Consider the following 16,806-nt stretch of genomic DNA (forward strand, 5'->3'; position numbering starts at 1 on the left):
AGCAAGAAGTATTTGGGTCCGCTTTAAATGTGAGTTCGTAGAGAAACATTTGGTATTATAACAAGGTTCCCACCGTGCTCAGGGAGCCGTTTGAAGCCCCTGAATTATATGAATCAGCGACAATCTCTGTTATTCTTACGATTTGCAATATTCCGTCCGTGTTCAGTTGTCTAGTTAAACTCTCATGATACAGACTACTCCCATAATTCACGGTGGAAGGCGAGCCACCGAGTCCAAATAATACACTGAAATTAAGCGGATGGAATAAATTTTATTTTAAGAATTTTCTGTAACAAATCAACGTTATGTATATAATGTATGGAAATACATATATTCCGGTATTTCCGAGAGTTATTGAAAAGACTGCTTTCGCCATTTGAAAAGGTTAAAGGTAGTAGGCTAAATAAAATATAGTATTTGTAGTAGAAAGTTCTTTTATATGATGCTTACATGAAACAAGACGTTTTGGTAAATTATAATGGAAGTGACAAAATAGTGGGAAATAGCTTTTATAATGTATTATCATAAAATCGCACAGGAAGACCATTTGATTTTTAATATCCACGTAGGTTTTGTTGGTAGTTGGGGGCGCCACAAGGTTAAAGCTCCACAGGGCTATTTCTCATATTTAGATGTGAATAATTCAAAGCCCATGTCTCGTTAGTTTATTACTGAACAGTTTTACCACCTATTATACAATCCTCACAGAGCAATAATTTCCGGCCCCTATAAATAAATCATCAAATAAAATCATTATTCATCTCAGGTTCGAGGATTATTAATCATGCGACAGGAATGTTTTAAGAACAATAGCAAAGTAACTTCTAGTTACACTTTCAAAGCAAATACTCCAAAAATGTTTTTTTTTTTTTTTTTTTTTCAACAACGATCGATGCATTTTGACGAACGCGGAGGGCTTCTAAGGTAAAACACGATTCATACGGTTAGGCTACATCTATTTCCCAACCCACCTTATCATTTACTAAGCTAAAATGTATACAATCAGTTAAATTTTTACAAATTGCAACGGGAATTAAACGGAAATTATACCTAAAAATTGCTGCTATTGTTGCTCTTACAGAAATTAGGATAAATGGAATAAAGTTTTGTAAAATTTAAAGTGTATTAATTGAATAGTAAAGAATTGGTTCATGCAAATATTGAAATTAATTTCGAGTCTTTCGCTAAATGATCCGCGTGCATGTTTTCGTGGGTGTGTCTCTATAGTCCAGCCCAGTGGGTGGAGAGACTGGATGAAGGTCCCCTCTTGATCCGACGGGCTCGCATGCTGTGGGCATCTTACTGTGGGTTCTCATCGCAGTAAGAATACGCCTCTCAGCACGATCGCAATTCATTTTCCAGTATTCCTGTCTGATGAAGCATACGGGACGCCATAGAGAACGTCTGACATTTCTTGGGATATATCGGTATCTTTTTCCTTGAACGGATCCATCATTACTTTAGATGGATTCCTGCAAAACTTTCTGTACATAATTTTAGTAGATCATTTTGCGATCTGAAAGTTTGTCGCGCTCCGTCTCCATTTAAACCAATGGGATAGCGTCCATCGCCATGCATTGGAATATGTAAGTTTTGATATCTATAGGCTAATTTCATATTTACGTTTCAGTATAGTTTTCATAAACGTGTCTAACTCAGAAACGTTACGATCACAATTGTCTAGTATCTCCAGCTGACATGGAAGACCATTCCTGATATGCGTTTATGTTTTTCAGTTTAATTTTAATTTTGAATTGGTATCAGCTCGAGTATTTAAATAGCTTTGATTCTGAAGAAAATAAGCGGATACTTTGTAACTTTTGGTATAACACTGTTTTATAGTCTACATTGTGATTTTATTTTTTCCACACATGCACAGCCTTAAGCTGCTTTTTAATGAGCATGATGATTGTTAATTAGATTGTTTGTTAATCTTTTATACGCGGCTTGTAGTTTGCATTTGTCTGCTAACCTGTAACTCCTCACAATCCAGGTGACAGCGATTTGTCACTTATCTTCACAGGTTTCATCATACAGTAAACCTGAGAATGGATCCACCTTTGTAGCTGCGTGAGCTTTAGATGTAAGACGTGCAGGAGATCATTTTTATTAAGTGAAAGTTACACTTCAGAATCTGCTCATCTTAACAAAGTTTGGGATCGACGATGGCGTCCAGCCTGACTTCCATCGGCATCGTATGGTCACTGCTGTCCTTAGCGAGCGCCGTTGCCTCCTGCGTGGGCTTTTTCATGCCCTACTGGCTGCTGGGCTCGCAGATGGGCAAGCCGGTCTCTTTCGGGACGTTCAGGCGCTGCTCGTACCCTGTACGGGACGAAGAGCGGCAGGCGACGGTCATGCTGGAGCAGTGCGGGCGCTACGCTTCCTTCCAGGGCATCCCGAGCCTGGAGTGGCGTATCTGTACCGTGTTAACGGGGGTGGGCTGTGGCCTCCTGCTCCTCGTCGCCCTCACCGCCCTGATGGGCTGCTGCATCTCCGACCTCATCTCCTGCAGCATCGGTCGCGTGGCCGGGGGCATCCAGTTTGTGGGGGGTGAGTCCACTGCCAGGCAGTTATTATCTGTTACCTTCTTTCTTACAAATAGGTGTTCACTTCTCCCCTTAATCGTTTCGTTTTCCTCAGTTTTAACGTCAGCCCCCAGGTGAGCTGACTTACTTCTTAGGTAATTAGAAAACAGTTTTAAAAATGAACATAATAAATATGAACACACCCTGTAATTTTGAAGGACCAGAGCTGTGTTCCTCTACCTTATATGTGAGTATCTCTGTGTGTTTTGATGATATAGGTGCCTTATTAGTGTCCCCCACCCCCGCTGTAGGCATTCCAGAGTTGCCCCCATCAGATTTTATCCACAAAAGGCTGCCTAGCTGTAGCAGAGAGCATTCTCTAAAGACGACCTCCTAACTCATCTCCTTCTGCCTGGCCCTCTCCCTTCACATTGACCTCTCTTCCCCAGGCAATAAGAACAGCTTTGACGGGGTTGTGGGAGGAGCTTCCATTTGTCTTCATTTGTCGGCCAATGTTTTCACCGCGGTGGTGCTGCAGGGCAAGCAGATTTGTATAGTGCACAGAATTTCTGAGGATTTTGGAGTCAGAGTTTGGAGGCTGTGTGACAGTGACTTATGAACTTTAGCTCTATGATCTGAGACTCCGTGATTGGCCAGTCAGGGTAAGGAATTCTGGGACAGGAAGGAACTGTGTGTGAATGGCTGCATATGATGCTCTCTGGCTGCTGAGGTTTGCTTAAGACTCATATTTTGTTTTGATTACTAGGTCTGTTTGTTTTTTGTATGTAACTGGTGTAACAAAGCAGAGGGATCCCAGCATCAGCCTGTTGAAAACAGCAATTTTGCATAGTTATCTATTTTATTTTTGTTTACAGTTGAGGAATTGTACATTATTGATTTCCAATTTCCAGTATGCATACTGTAAAACTAAGTATGAGAACAGTATGCATTGCAGGTGTCAATTCATGCTACAGTTTGTAATGCATCCTACAGATTAACTAAGGAGCCGATGAGCAGCTATGGAGGAAAAGTGATTATTTGGTGCGTGTAGAAAATGTCAGCAGATACTTCTATCCAAGGCAGTATACAATTTGAGAAAGTATGGTGGGAAAATCTATCAAGTACTTGGGTTTAGGGCCCTGCTCAAGGGTGAAATGGTTCTGCCGACCGTGGGATTAGAACCAGCCACCATCCAAGCAAAAGTATAGCATCCTAGCTGGGAGAGCAACACACCGCTAAGGACAATGTGATCTTATTCTTGAACATATCTTCAGTGGTGCTTTTATATAAGTATTCATTTAAAAACACAGCCTGCCCATCTACCCAATACAAATGACCTCTTCTTCATAAGCGTCTTCGCACAACCTCAACAGATCAGGGAGAGAGAGGAACCTGGAAAGATAGCCAAGAGAAGCAGAAAGTGCAGGACGGGAGAGCTGCTGTCCTCGGGCATTGTGGGTCCTGCTTCCTCCATTGTCCCGCCGTAATGAAGACCGTCTGGCTCACAGAGGCCCACGAACAAACGGGCTACCAGCAATGAAAGCCCTTCCCTGTTTCTACCATTCTTTCACGTCTCCTTCTTTTTTGGTAGATAATGAGTCAGCTTTCCCCTATTTCAGTTGGATACAATCATTTGATTAAAAGGAATTGGTTATATGAGACCCCGACAGGGGCAAAAAAGAGGCCCCCTGCTGGTTCCTGTGACAACAGCCGGCAGCAAGGTCAGGAACCAGAGTATGGAGAATGTATCACTGGAGATGTCTTGTCAAGATGCGACTGCTGGTCCCTTAAAGATGGATTGGTGCATTCTAGTCTATTACTGCATAGATATTCCACTGCAGCGGCGGGGCTGAACTGGACATGTCCACTGGGGTTTGCCAGCATGGCATGTTAATGAGGCTGGAGATATCCTGGCGCATGTGCGCGACATTCAGGCAGGGGGCCCCGCTGAGCCACAGCCGGATTCCCTCTCAGAGGCTCCGCCTTTCATCTCGGCAGAATTAGTTATGGCCGAGTTACTGCAAAAGAGGAGGTTTTCAATTAGTGTTCTGATACTTAATTAAAATCGGGGGGGGGGGGGTGATCAGAGTGGGGGTGGGAATCATATAAAGAACGAATCCTGCAGAGTGTGCAGAATGAATCCACGGATGTCATAAAATGCAGAAAAAAATCAGGCCACCGGACATGTACAGGGTGTCTGACTGTGTGAAATGCCAGAGAAGGTGCCGGAATGTCTGAAGGCAGATGAGGGGATATTTATGCGAGACCCAATGTTCATGATGTGCATGCAGATTTGGCCAGTTTTTATGTTTGTTTAATATTTAGACTTTAGATACAAAATGAGCCTTTAATAATTAAACAGGACTGCATCGATAATTCTTTGCTGTTTTCTTAATATTATTTTTGTCAGAATTCCCAGATGAAGTCCCCCAAAAAATGTAGCCTATTGTTTTAATGCTGCATTTTCTATATGTTTTCTTTATGTATAATCTTATATTCCTTCCACTTGTAAGTAGATGAGCAGTAACAGAAATAGATGTATTGATGACATTTAGCTCCAAGCATTGTAATACCTTTATTCAACCCATAATTGATTGTGCACTAGCAGTCAATGACAAAAATAAATATCAGTGACAGTTAAGATAAGAAGTATTTCCTATGTGAGCATAAATCTATGATATAACTATCATAGATCTGTGTGAGCATAGATCTAGAGTAGCTTAATTTGACCTCAAATGGTAACCTTCCTTCACCTCCATTTTTACTTGTTGCTAAGGTTTCAGGGATTTTTTATACTGTCTTACCTGCTGTGTGCTTGGAAAAAGAATCGAGTCTATAATGGTTTGTTTTGTGTTTTACTCAATAGTACGGCTCAAGTTTACCTCAATAGTAACCTTCCTTCACCTTCTGCCAAACTAAATGCCTCACATGTCCCATTAGAAGAGAATTGTGATCTGGGAGATGAGTGGGCCAAGATGCGGTCCATCAGGTGATGTTTCTGCACATTTAGGTAGGGAAAAGAGGAGCTTGTGGCGACAGACAGAGGGGGAGGCATATTCTGGCTCTGGTTTGGAAGGCAGAAGGAGGAACTGGACCGAAACAGCTTGGCAGGTGAGAGTCCCCTGCTGGACTTCTGTCTGGCACCGGTAAGGGAAGCAGCAGAGAGACAGAGATGGGGCTTCGGTGTCCTTCTATCCCATGATTCATACTTGTGTTTCTTAAAGGGAAACAGTAAGTTGAAAATTCGGGCCAGCATTTGCTCACAACTGCGACCCATCACAGCAGTCAAATCAAAGAGTTAAACAGATGTGGAGTCTCAAGCAGATTCTGAGCGCCGGACAGACCTCTCCACGCCAACGCGGCGGGACGTTGGGGCGTGTCCTGGACATCTGCCATTGATTTATGCACGTCTGTCATTATGGGATCGACCGTCAAGGTCGCATTGCAACACGAGAGCCCAGCTGCTCATCAAATAATCCACATCACCCGGCTGCTTCAGGATTGCATGTCGTTGATCTTGATGTTGCAGCTAATGGGCCGCCTGACCCTTAGACCAAGGACAGGAAGTAATCCTGGTCACCATATAACCCAGCCTCCAGTGGACCAGTTCATACCAGTTACCCTTACAAGGTCATACTGGACAGCAGAGCCTAGGAAAAGCTGATATCTATGTTTTAATTGCTTTTTGTACCCTATAGACAGAAATTACAGAATGATTCTTAAATACCTGACTTTGGAAAATAGCGAGTATGAGAAAGAGAAGCTTTTTGCAACCTCCCTTCACATCTCACTTATTGATCTAGAAGTTTCCAGAGTCAGCAGATGAAGCTGTAAAAGCTGACCTTGACCACGCCAGACCTGCAAATGTGCGTCAGCTTGGAAAACCAGGATCTTTCTGTCATCAGAAAGACTTCGCTAAACCTTACTGCTTTGTTTTTGGTTCTATTTCAGAATTACAGATAACGACAAGGTCACTGGTTTTAGATTTATTGTACAGTAGAGCATTTTTTTTTCACTCTAACGAATAATTAAAAAGTCTCTGTCAGTCTAATTTGTCTAAAGCCTGGAAACGCAGGGAACGGGGACATGCTGGATGGGAGACACACAGGGGACACCCTGGGGGATCAGCCTTGTCGGGTCATATTGCCGATTGGTTTGGGATTGCAGGTGGAGACGGAAATGTGCAAATGCCACACACTGAGTGCCGGCGGACCGCGAACCCCCCATCACTGAAGGTGTGAGATAACAGTCCTTCCCAGTCAGCCACACTTCTTTCTGAATCAGGCTTCTTTTGTTTATATCTGAAGGGTATCCCTTTATCAGTCATCGTTTCTACCACCAGTATGAGTTTTGGATTGGATTTCACATTACAGCTAGTCAGAGCCATTTCTCTTCCACAAAGAAAAGCCGACACGACGGGGGGATCCACGAAATGAGGTCCATTTGTACCGGAGAGCAATTTCACCAGACAGACTAATGTCCACATTAACATTTCCCATCGCATTTCAGTTTTTTTTTTTCCCCGCATCTGTTTAGTAATGAGATGCAAGATGAATGAGGCCCATCTGCGCAGATTTAAGGAGGAGGATAACAGAATGAAGTGTTTGTTTTGATGTGGGACAGATTTGTTCTCTGCCTGTTTTGATGCCTTACCTGAATGGAAAGTCTCTCAGTCACCTGGGCAGTGTTTTTTTAGATAAAAGGCACACTTTGCCTTATTAAGCATTTTAGTATGATTAGAGGTGCTGGCAATGACAGTATGCCTTTATTGTCAGATTTATCTCCTGGTCTGTTTATATTCATCTATTTTTTCTGAGCGAGTGTCATCATCTGACTCCTGCGACTCTTTCTTTTCCTTCCTTTTTTCACCTACATTTTCATTTGTTACTAAGGTTTCAGGGATTTTTTTAATACTTCATCTTCGCCTTTTCTCTTCGTACTTTTCTCTCTCTGTCTCCACCGACGTTACACCCGTCACCCTTTGGGTTTAGCCGTGAGGGATTGGCGGTGTGGATTTGCTTGTGGACCCAGTAAAAACCCAGCCTGTTAGGATAAGAGTCTAGCTTCTTTCTGGATTTATATGGTTGAGCAACTCAGCAGCGCAAGCCTAGGGAAGGTAAACGTCCGACTTTCATGTTGTGTACACGCCTGTTAAACCAAGATCTAGTTTCTTTGAGCAAGTGGCATCTGGTGTAGGGTGACCACCTACTCCGTGCATTATGAGGAACTTCAGGTTTTACTAACTGCTTTAAACCTGAAAGAATCCTTTGCTTGGCTAAAGGAGTTCAGTACTTTCTGTTCATTGACTGGTTTGTTTCCTTGATTGAAAGACTCATCCAGCTGTTTCACATTAACATTAGCGACACATTAGAGGAGACTGACCAATCAGCACACAGCAAGACCTCGGCGTGAAATCCAGGTCCTTTTAATTGAAATGGTTGAAATGGTAGTTTCCAAACCCTGTCCTAGCTCTTATTGTCCCCTCCGACATGGATCACACGATTCCCCTAATTTGGTGCCATTGTAACTATATAAATTAGACCAATGAGCAGCATCTGTGTAAATTCCAGAAGCGAGTGAAATGGGGAGGGGGTGTTCTTTGGCAGATGTGAAGCTCTATGCCGGCCTTAACGACCCCCCCCCTCCCCATTTGATCTAGCACCTTTGTTGCTGAACACAAAGGTCGCTCAGAAGTGGATCTTAAGGCGTCGCCGAGCATCTTCCTGCTGACTGGGCGCGGCTGAGCTCAAAGGCACGTTCTCTCTCTGCCATCGCCGTGCGTTGGGCTGCACTGTAAGAGGACAGCAATGCGCCTCGCACTCGCGGCAGCGACCTCATACTGTCACAGGATCAAAGGAAGATTCTGTCATGCTTTTTTTAACCTCTCCCCACGATTTGAGTAATTCATTGGTAAGTCAAACCTGGCAGAAACGTAGAGATTTGTGGGAGGCTCCTATTTAACTTGTTGAGTTAGTTTTATACGATCTATCTGTGGATGGAATTATGAGCAGGCTGGAGTGCTTGTCGAGATGGTGTTTTGGCTTCCTGTCAGCATGGCTCTGCCCCTGAGCTGTTTGCCAAACCTTAGCTATTTTTACAGCCCCCAGGATGCCCTGCTTACCCAAATAACAGCTCTGTGTCCTGCAAACGCTGAGTGATGTCAGCCTTTCCCGAGCCGTGTCTTTGTCTGAAAACAGGCTGCATGGCCTCGGTGCGGTGGCACTCTCTCTGTCCCTGTTCGTTTAAGTTAGGTCAGGATGGAGATTTAGGAAGTGGGCTTTATGCCCCAGGATGGAGCCAAGCTGTAGCTCAGCTACAAAAATAACGTTATAGCACTTTTCCACTGCCACCAAGAACTGAGGTGTACGGGGAAAAACGCAGTTTTCCATGGTAAATGATCTGAGCCGTACCCATGCTGACTCGACCCTGCTTACTAGCAGGGATGAAAACATGAGTAAACTGACCTGGTTGCATCACCACCCTCTGATTGGTCGAAATGCACACAGATACCAGTGATCTGCCTCCATATGTATGGATTATCTGAAGGGGAAAAGGTGTATTGTATATATTATTCATTATTAGTAGTATCAGACATTGCAATGTATTGATGCATTTCCAAAATGCTCGAAACGTTAAAATTTCCAAGCATCTGCTTTAAAAAGTATTATAGAACAACTGAATAGAATGGATTCATAATGCTAATTTACACAAGCGAATGCTAATTCCGCTAGCGCTTGATGCTAACGTAACACGGTGATTCTCATAGACGTGCTATTGGAAATAAGCGCATAGTAAATCATGATATACACCATGTAAATACTAAATAAGCGCCTCTTTTGTTTTATGTCACTGTCGCTCCCAGTAGTGCCTTTACCGAGTTGGTACCGCGCTGTAGCTAGTCTGTCTTCGCGGTACGACTCGGGTACGGCTTGGTTCCTATATGCCAGGGGAAAAGTGCCGATAGACGCGAAGTCTCCTGCCGGGCGCAGTGCAGGCGATGCTCACCGTGCAGCACATGCCCGTGGAAATCACTACAGCTCTCACCATATTTGTGTGTATTCTGCTGTTGGCTTCTGGATCTCCATATTTGGCTTTGTTTTCTAATGGAGGGAGAACCAGCCACAGAGCCGCTTCCAAGATTTATTTATGAAAAGCCATTCTAAAACTTTGTTTTATGTGTCCCAGAAATTACTATGTATCCCGAGTATGTTTAAAAAGAAAAATTCCAGTAATCATGTCACTAACAAAAAAAGTTGCAAGCAAAGTTTATAAAAATCTTACTTGGGACTAGTAACTGTGCTCATACATTTCCTTACGCATTTTGTAGAATTGCATTTATGTGTTATTCTGATGCATTATAGGAACTATTAGCATTTTATTCTGGGCTACATTAGCAACTTATTTAGCAAACGTCTTTATCCAAAGCAAAATATAATTGGAAAAGCTGGGTAAGTCAGTCCATGCAGCAGCTGAGGTTAAGGATTTTGCCTCATAATAAACTTACTCTGCTAACCTCAGGATCTGAGCCAGCAACCTTCCAATCGCAGGGACAATGTACTGAACCACTGAGCCGCACTGCCCCTCAGTTGTTCTTGCTGCTGAAATAACCACCAAATTCATCACATCCGTCCCCGGACTTCACACTGGCTGGCAGCAGGCAGACGAGGCAGGCAGAGGCTCTGATATGGGAAGCTGATTAGTCTTCTGTCCTTCAAGTCACGTCTGTTCATGTTTCACATAATTACTGCCGAGCGGCCCCAGGACATCATAAAGGTCCTTGTCTAAGCATGATGGACAGCCAAATATTGTAAATAGTTCTGTGCCCATGTTTTTCACATGGATCATTGTTCGGCTGTTGCTCACCTGTCAAGTTTCTAAATAACTCTCTGGATGTTTTAGTTCCGAAGCATCTCCTTGTCGATGGTTCCCTTCTACCCTCTTTTGCTTTGCCTCTTATTTCCTGTCTGCAAAAATGTAAACAAAAAAAAAAAATAAATCTTACAGTGGTCTCCTGGGTCTCTGACGATAATCTCAGAACTGTTTCTGTTTCACCTACTTTTCTCTTTTAAGAAACCCATTTCTTTTCCATTTCTGCTGTAGCCAGTGAGAGACAGGCGAGTTTAAAGATTTGGCTGTATATCTGGTATAAGTGAATATCTGTTTCTGAGCCAAAGGCTGAAAGGCAGGACCTCTGCGCAGCAAGATGGCCGTCCTCGTGCACCTGACCAGGGGTCTGCTCTGCTTCACAGGTTCTGGGGTCGTTTTTAGGGCCTGGCGATACTTGGAGAATGTGTTTAAACTCGACTGAAAGCCGCTCCTATGCAAAATGGCTGGTGCTGCTTGAGATTCTCTGTTTTTGTCTTCTATGAGCACATGACCTCCTCTCTCTGGGTTTGGGCCATACACACACACACACACACATACACACACACAGGGGAGCAGAGGATGTCTGCGTGTGCGATTTCGAGTTGGGAGCAAACCGTCATGGCCGCCTCAGTTTGTTGAAAGCAGCTCAGTGAGGCATCATGGGTAAACACTGGATAATCGCTCTGGGTCTCAGGCCCATAATTTGATAGCACATGTTTGTGAAGGCTGTGTTTCCTCACCCCAGAGGTGGAGGGAGGGTGTCTTTTATCACCCACAGCTGTGAGGGTTCTCAGTGTCAAGGTCAAGCCCGGTAGGAACCCCAGTTGACATGACAACAAGCTCGGGGGAGACTCAATTGTCGATCCAACATTGTCATCATCATTCTTATCCGCCACTGATATTTATGACATAAACTTTATTGAACCCAGGGGGGAATTTTATACTTTTGTTTCGACATGTATATCCATCCATCCATCCATCCATCTATCTTCAGACTGCTTCTCCTGATCTGGTCAGGTAGCACATGGCCAGCGTACCATCCTGCATGTGAGGTAAATTCATTGCAGGTCTGCTCAGTGCTGCCTGCAGCTAGTTTAGGGACAGAACCCCAGACAGACCCTGGAAGCCCCTGGCCCCTCACTGCATTCCCTCTGCTCTTTTCTCTGTGTCTTTGTTAGGCTCTCCCTCGCTGAGCTAGCATGTTCGCGTGACCTTGACTAGTCCCCTTGCAGACAGTGACCGGCGCACTCACTGTGGAGATCCTCCCAGCCTGTACACGTCTCCAGCTTCATTTATGTCCAAGCCGCCTGATTTATGTGGCGCTGAAATGGTGAAATGCCACTGATTAATGCAGACAAGTAATAATATGATGGCATTAAGCGCTGCTCTGACCTTTATTGTTCTCAGGGATTAGGATTCAGGCTAGACGTGCGATGATTTAGAAAGAGGCTCTGTCACTTTAAGGAAGAAGAACAAATTGAAAGCCAGGCTGCTCAAAAGAATTTGACTGGCTTATTATTTCAAAATAAGAGACCCTGTCAAATTGCCTTAATGCTGACCCTTCCATTTGGAATGCTTCTCATTCTTTGAATTTCGAGGTCCATTCATGTGCTTTGTGAAACCTCAGAACAAACTGACAGGGCAATACTGTGAAGCTTTTCCACGGAATAAGAACAAAAGAATCTATGATACTGAGAAAAGTGCAGATTTTGTCACACACGTAACTCTGATTATAGATGCAAGACTAATAGTATATCAGAAAATGTAAGAAGAATAATTGAATTTATGCCTTTTATGAGCTATTTTCAAAACAGTGTCTGGTTTCTTATCTCCTTTATTTAAATGCATGCTTTTAGATTGTCAGACTTAATAACATCCTGCTGAATATCATTTCTGCTGTAAATTGAAGCTTTTTGTGCGCTTGACTTCACCTGCTTCCTATAATCCCCTCTAATGGTCTGTGCGAGTGTTTCTGCTTTATCTTCCTCCTATATTTCAGGAGAATTCGTAACTGTATTCAGGCATGGTGGCCCAGTGGGTAGCCTCACATCTCCAACACTCAAACATCTCAGAGGGTTCTGAGTCTGCACGTTCTCCCAGTGTCCTGTGGGTTTCCCTTTGGTACTCAGTTCCATCCAAAGACATGCAGCAAGGCTACTTGAGTATGGCAAAAATCATAATCGTGATTATTTTGGTCAATACTGAGATCGCGATTAACATGATTACTCATTGACTTTGAAAATGTCATGCCTTTCGTGAACATTTACAAAAACTCACCTTTTTAATAGTGGATTTCCTTGAACTCTAAATAAAATTCAACTGAGAAACAAATAAAAAGGGGCTGACAAAACGTGAGCATCATCGCAAAATGAAACGCGTCACAATAATCATTTTGTTTTCGTTATTTTTATTATACTCGTTAAGGCAATGATCATAATTGAAATTAAAAATTCCTTAATTGCAAACCCTTACTATGCAGTTAGGCCAAATTTCTCATAGCCATGATGGACTGGCATCCCGTCCTGGGTGTCCCCTGCCCTGTGCCCAGTGATAGACTGGCATCCCATCCTGGGTGTATTCTGTCCTGTGCCCTGTGATAGACTGGCATCCTGTCCTGGGTGTATTCTGTCCTGTGCCCTGTGAAAGACTGGCATCCTGTCCTGGGTGTATTCTGTCCTGTGCCCAGTCATAGACTGGCATCCTGTCCTGGGTGTACCCTGCCCTGTGCCCAGTGATAGACTGGCATCCTGACCTGGGTGTATTCTGTCCTGTGCCCAGTCATAGACTGGCATCCTGTCCTGGGTGTATTCTGTCCTGTGCCCAGTGATAGACTGGCATCCTGTCCTGGCTGTACCCTGCCCTGTGCCAAGTGATAGACTGGCATCCTGTCCTGGGTGTATTCTGTCCTGTGCCCAGTGATAGACTGGCATCCTGTCCTGGGTGTACCTGACCCTGTGCCCTGAGCTTTTTTGGGATTGTCACCATGTCCCCCTGCAACCCAGCAACAGTTTGAGGATGGATGGGTGAATATGTGGATGATACCTGCATCTTTCTTTGGTTGGATATCAGTGGTTTGTCTTCCAGATTTAGCCTGATGTGTCTGGCTCCCTGTTCCCCTGCTGTGGCGTTCCAGTTCACTGTGGCCTCAGCAGAGTATTTTAGGAACACTGCTGCATTTTTTCCTAGATAAAACTGTACGGGTTTTACAAAAAAAGGTAAAAAACCCAAACATAATTATAAGCTTATAGAATCCATTACCTTTGTCCTTATTTCAAGTATCTAATCTTATAGCTGAAAACACTAAGTGTTTCTGCTGTGTCTGCTTAAAAACCTTCACGTTAACTAACGGAGATGCAAACAAAATGCTGGAATCAAAACTATAAAGTCTTTTTTGTTTTCAGCCATAAGTGATGCAGAGTGAGCCATTGACAAACTAAAGCAATATGACTAGTAATAAATGCATGGATGAACAAAACAGTTGGTTTAAACTTTGGAACATCAAACTTTGTGAAACCCTCAGTCTCTTCAGTTCGGGAAATTCAATAAAAAACCAAAAACGATTAATTTCAGTGGTTCCTTAGAACTTTCTGCTTAACTGGTTAAGATGCTGGTGAGATTAGCGAACCAGTATAAACACTTAACATGCATGTAACCTCCTTTGTACCCAGATCTTTGTTCTTGTTTGTTTTTTAACATGTAGAAAATATATACATTTACATTTATAGTTATTTTTATTCAAGACTCTTGTGAGGCTTTTAGTACGAGCATATTGCTGCCCAGTTCAGTGTGTGGCTCAGTCAACTAAGCCTCTGATCAGAAGGTTGCCAGTTCAAGCCTGGACTTGGCACATCGGTAGCTCCTTGAGCAAGGCCCTTAATCCCCAGCTCCCTAGGTATCGCAACAGGTGGCTGCCATTTGTGGCTGGACTCCTCTCACTTACACTGAGCAAGTTCTGGAGGGCATACAGAGACTTTCCCCATGGGTATCAATTAAGTATGGATTATTGTTATTATTGTCAAGGAGTCAGCTAGGCAGCTAGGGTGCAGCTAGTGCAGCTAGGCCGAGCTTCCAGGGAAGGACTACAAGTGTAAACATTTATCCATACAAATCCAGAAGAAACATGTGAACATTGTGTTCCATTTCCTAACGGGCAAAATATATCTGGCAACCTGTCCTCAACCTTGGAGAACTCTTCTTGTAACCCCTAGACCCCTCCCCTTCCTCTGACCCCGCCCCTTCCCAAGGCCACACCCCCTTCCCACCAGACCTAATCATGACCACTTCATTGACATTGACCCCTCAGCCAGCACCACTTCCTTCCAACATTCCCACATTAACATTCACATAATCCTTTTTGTTACAAAGAAACAATAGACGATGAACAAGTCATTTTGATAGTTATTTGTTAGTCATTGAAAGGATCAATCGTGATAAAATGGGACACAACCATTTATTTATATTTTATTTATATGACCCACGACATGTCTATAATTGTTATTAAATCTGACCAGCAGATCGATCTTTCGTTTTCCCCCGAATAAAACATGATGTAACATTATCCCGCTAATAAACACTGACAAGTTTCACTGCCAGCACCGATGATATTAGACAGAAGTATGACCATTATCGATCAAAATTTTTCACTGCAGAAATATGGAAATGCAAGCACCGAAGTGTGTGAAACGTTGCAATAAATGTAACTGAGGTACAAAAATAATTCCATCTTCTCAATTTGTGTTGTACTACTTCTAATCCGTTACCCCGCATTTCCATGTAACTTCCAAGTTTATGCCAGTTCTTGTGGTCAACCAGTCAGCAAATGCCTCCCAAGTAAGGAGAAGTACCTAGTCTGTGTACATATTCAAGGGCGACATCCTTCAAAGGCTGCCTTCAAAGACCGAATGCATCACAGCGGCACCTGAAGACTGTCCCATTTCCAAGGCTCCTTTAAATGCAGTCTACAAATGCGTCCTTCTTTTGCTGAGTAGTGAAAGATCCCCCCAATAGATCTTTACATTCTAAAATATCCCAAGATTCTTTGCCTAAATCTTCAACGGACGCAGCCTACAAAGGCTATGTAGACCTTGTCTTTTGACGGATGTAGCCCCTGAATTCGGATAGAGTCCTAGTCTGGAGTAGGTACTGAAAATGTGTTTCGGAACTGCCTCCGGGGTACTACATTTGGGTCACGTTCCTCCAACGTTGTTCCAGAAAAAGGTTCTGCTTCCTGAAAAAAAAGTTCCTGCTGTGTGAAAGCACCCAGTAAATCAGCCATCCCTGTTGGAAAAAGGTCACCACAAGGATGAGCGCAGAAGCTGGAGGACTACTCCAGCTGCTTCTTCTCCCTCTTAAATTTACCCACATTCATCCATTATCTGCAGCCTCACCCTAAATATCCCAGCGCCAGCATCGATATGTAAGATGACACCATAATGTGTTGCGTGAAACCCAAGACAAAGTAACCCAACTAAATGTAGTTTTCATGTTTTTTAAGTCATAAATCTATACTCTGTAAAATAAGTTGTTGGTGTTCCTTTGTTTCCCTCGTAAACTTGCAGGGGGAATGAAATGAGTACAACAAGGCATTGTTTATGATAAAAGTATCAGGCAATCAGCCCAGAGGTAAGGCAGGAAATGTGGAATTCGACACCTTTCTGTTTCTGTGATAGTCAGTGTTGCTCTGAAGCTCATTGTATGTTTATGTTGTCAGCTGGCGTGTGGTGGGGGGTGGGGATGTGTAGCAATAGCAGTATTAATCAAATGACACTCTCTTCTGCCTCGCTTCCATGTATATACTGTTTGGTTGTATGTATGTGTGGATCATTTTTTTCCTGCACTGGAGGCACCTCTTCTGTTCCTTAGCAGGACAATGATGTCACCAACAATGCCATTGTTCTGTAGCGTAACAGAAACAGCAAACCAGGGCTAGTGGTGTAGTTACAGCAGGATAGAAGATAACCTTTGGTAAGTTCTCGTTGCATTGATTCTGGGATTGTGTTACATCGGATCTTGTCCCCTTTAGTGCTTTGATATTCCCGTAACCCACATCATTCCTGGGACGTGTCACTGTTTCGCTTCTCCATCGGTCAGCGGCAGTTCTGTGAAGGTGTGATGAAAAACAAGGAGATGCGAAAACAGAAACGTGAAGGTTGGTCTCGATTGCTGCTCAAAATAGCTGGGAGGGCAGAAAATACCTTCCAAGACGTTTGCGCTATTGCCATCCAGTTTATAGCACCTCTAAGGTAGTGAAGTAGCTAAAGGCGATACAGAAGGTTGCTGGTTCATGTCCAAGGAGAGGCCATGTTGATGGTGACTTGAGTAGACGTGGATGTGAATCCTTAAAATTTGATATATACTGGTGTGGGATAACTTAGCATTAGCCAAACTGCGTTTTGTAAATGAAGAGATGGGAATA

At 43.4% G+C, this 16,806-nt stretch overlaps 1 protein-coding gene across 1 annotated transcript in view; it reads left to right on the forward strand.

Annotated features, from left to right (window-relative positions):
• Positions 1-1,275: 1,275 nt before the first annotated feature.
• LOC125712352 (LHFPL tetraspan subfamily member 6 protein-like) overlaps positions 1,276-16,806 on the forward strand; it is a 36,536-nt gene continuing 21,005 nt past the window's right edge. Inside the window, exons 1-2 of the mRNA XM_048982297.1 lie at positions 1,276-1,586; positions 2,024-2,550. Of these exons, the coding sequence (XP_048838254.1) occupies positions 2,166-2,550 (385 nt within the window). The 5' untranslated portion in view covers positions 1,276-1,586; positions 2,024-2,165. The remainder of the gene's footprint in view (positions 1,587-2,023; positions 2,551-16,806) is intronic.

The sequence above is a fragment of the Brienomyrus brachyistius genome, chromosome 17 (assembly GCF_023856365.1).
Source record: "Brienomyrus brachyistius isolate T26 chromosome 17, BBRACH_0.4, whole genome shotgun sequence".
NCBI lineage: Eukaryota > Metazoa > Chordata > Actinopteri > Osteoglossiformes > Mormyridae > Brienomyrus > Brienomyrus brachyistius.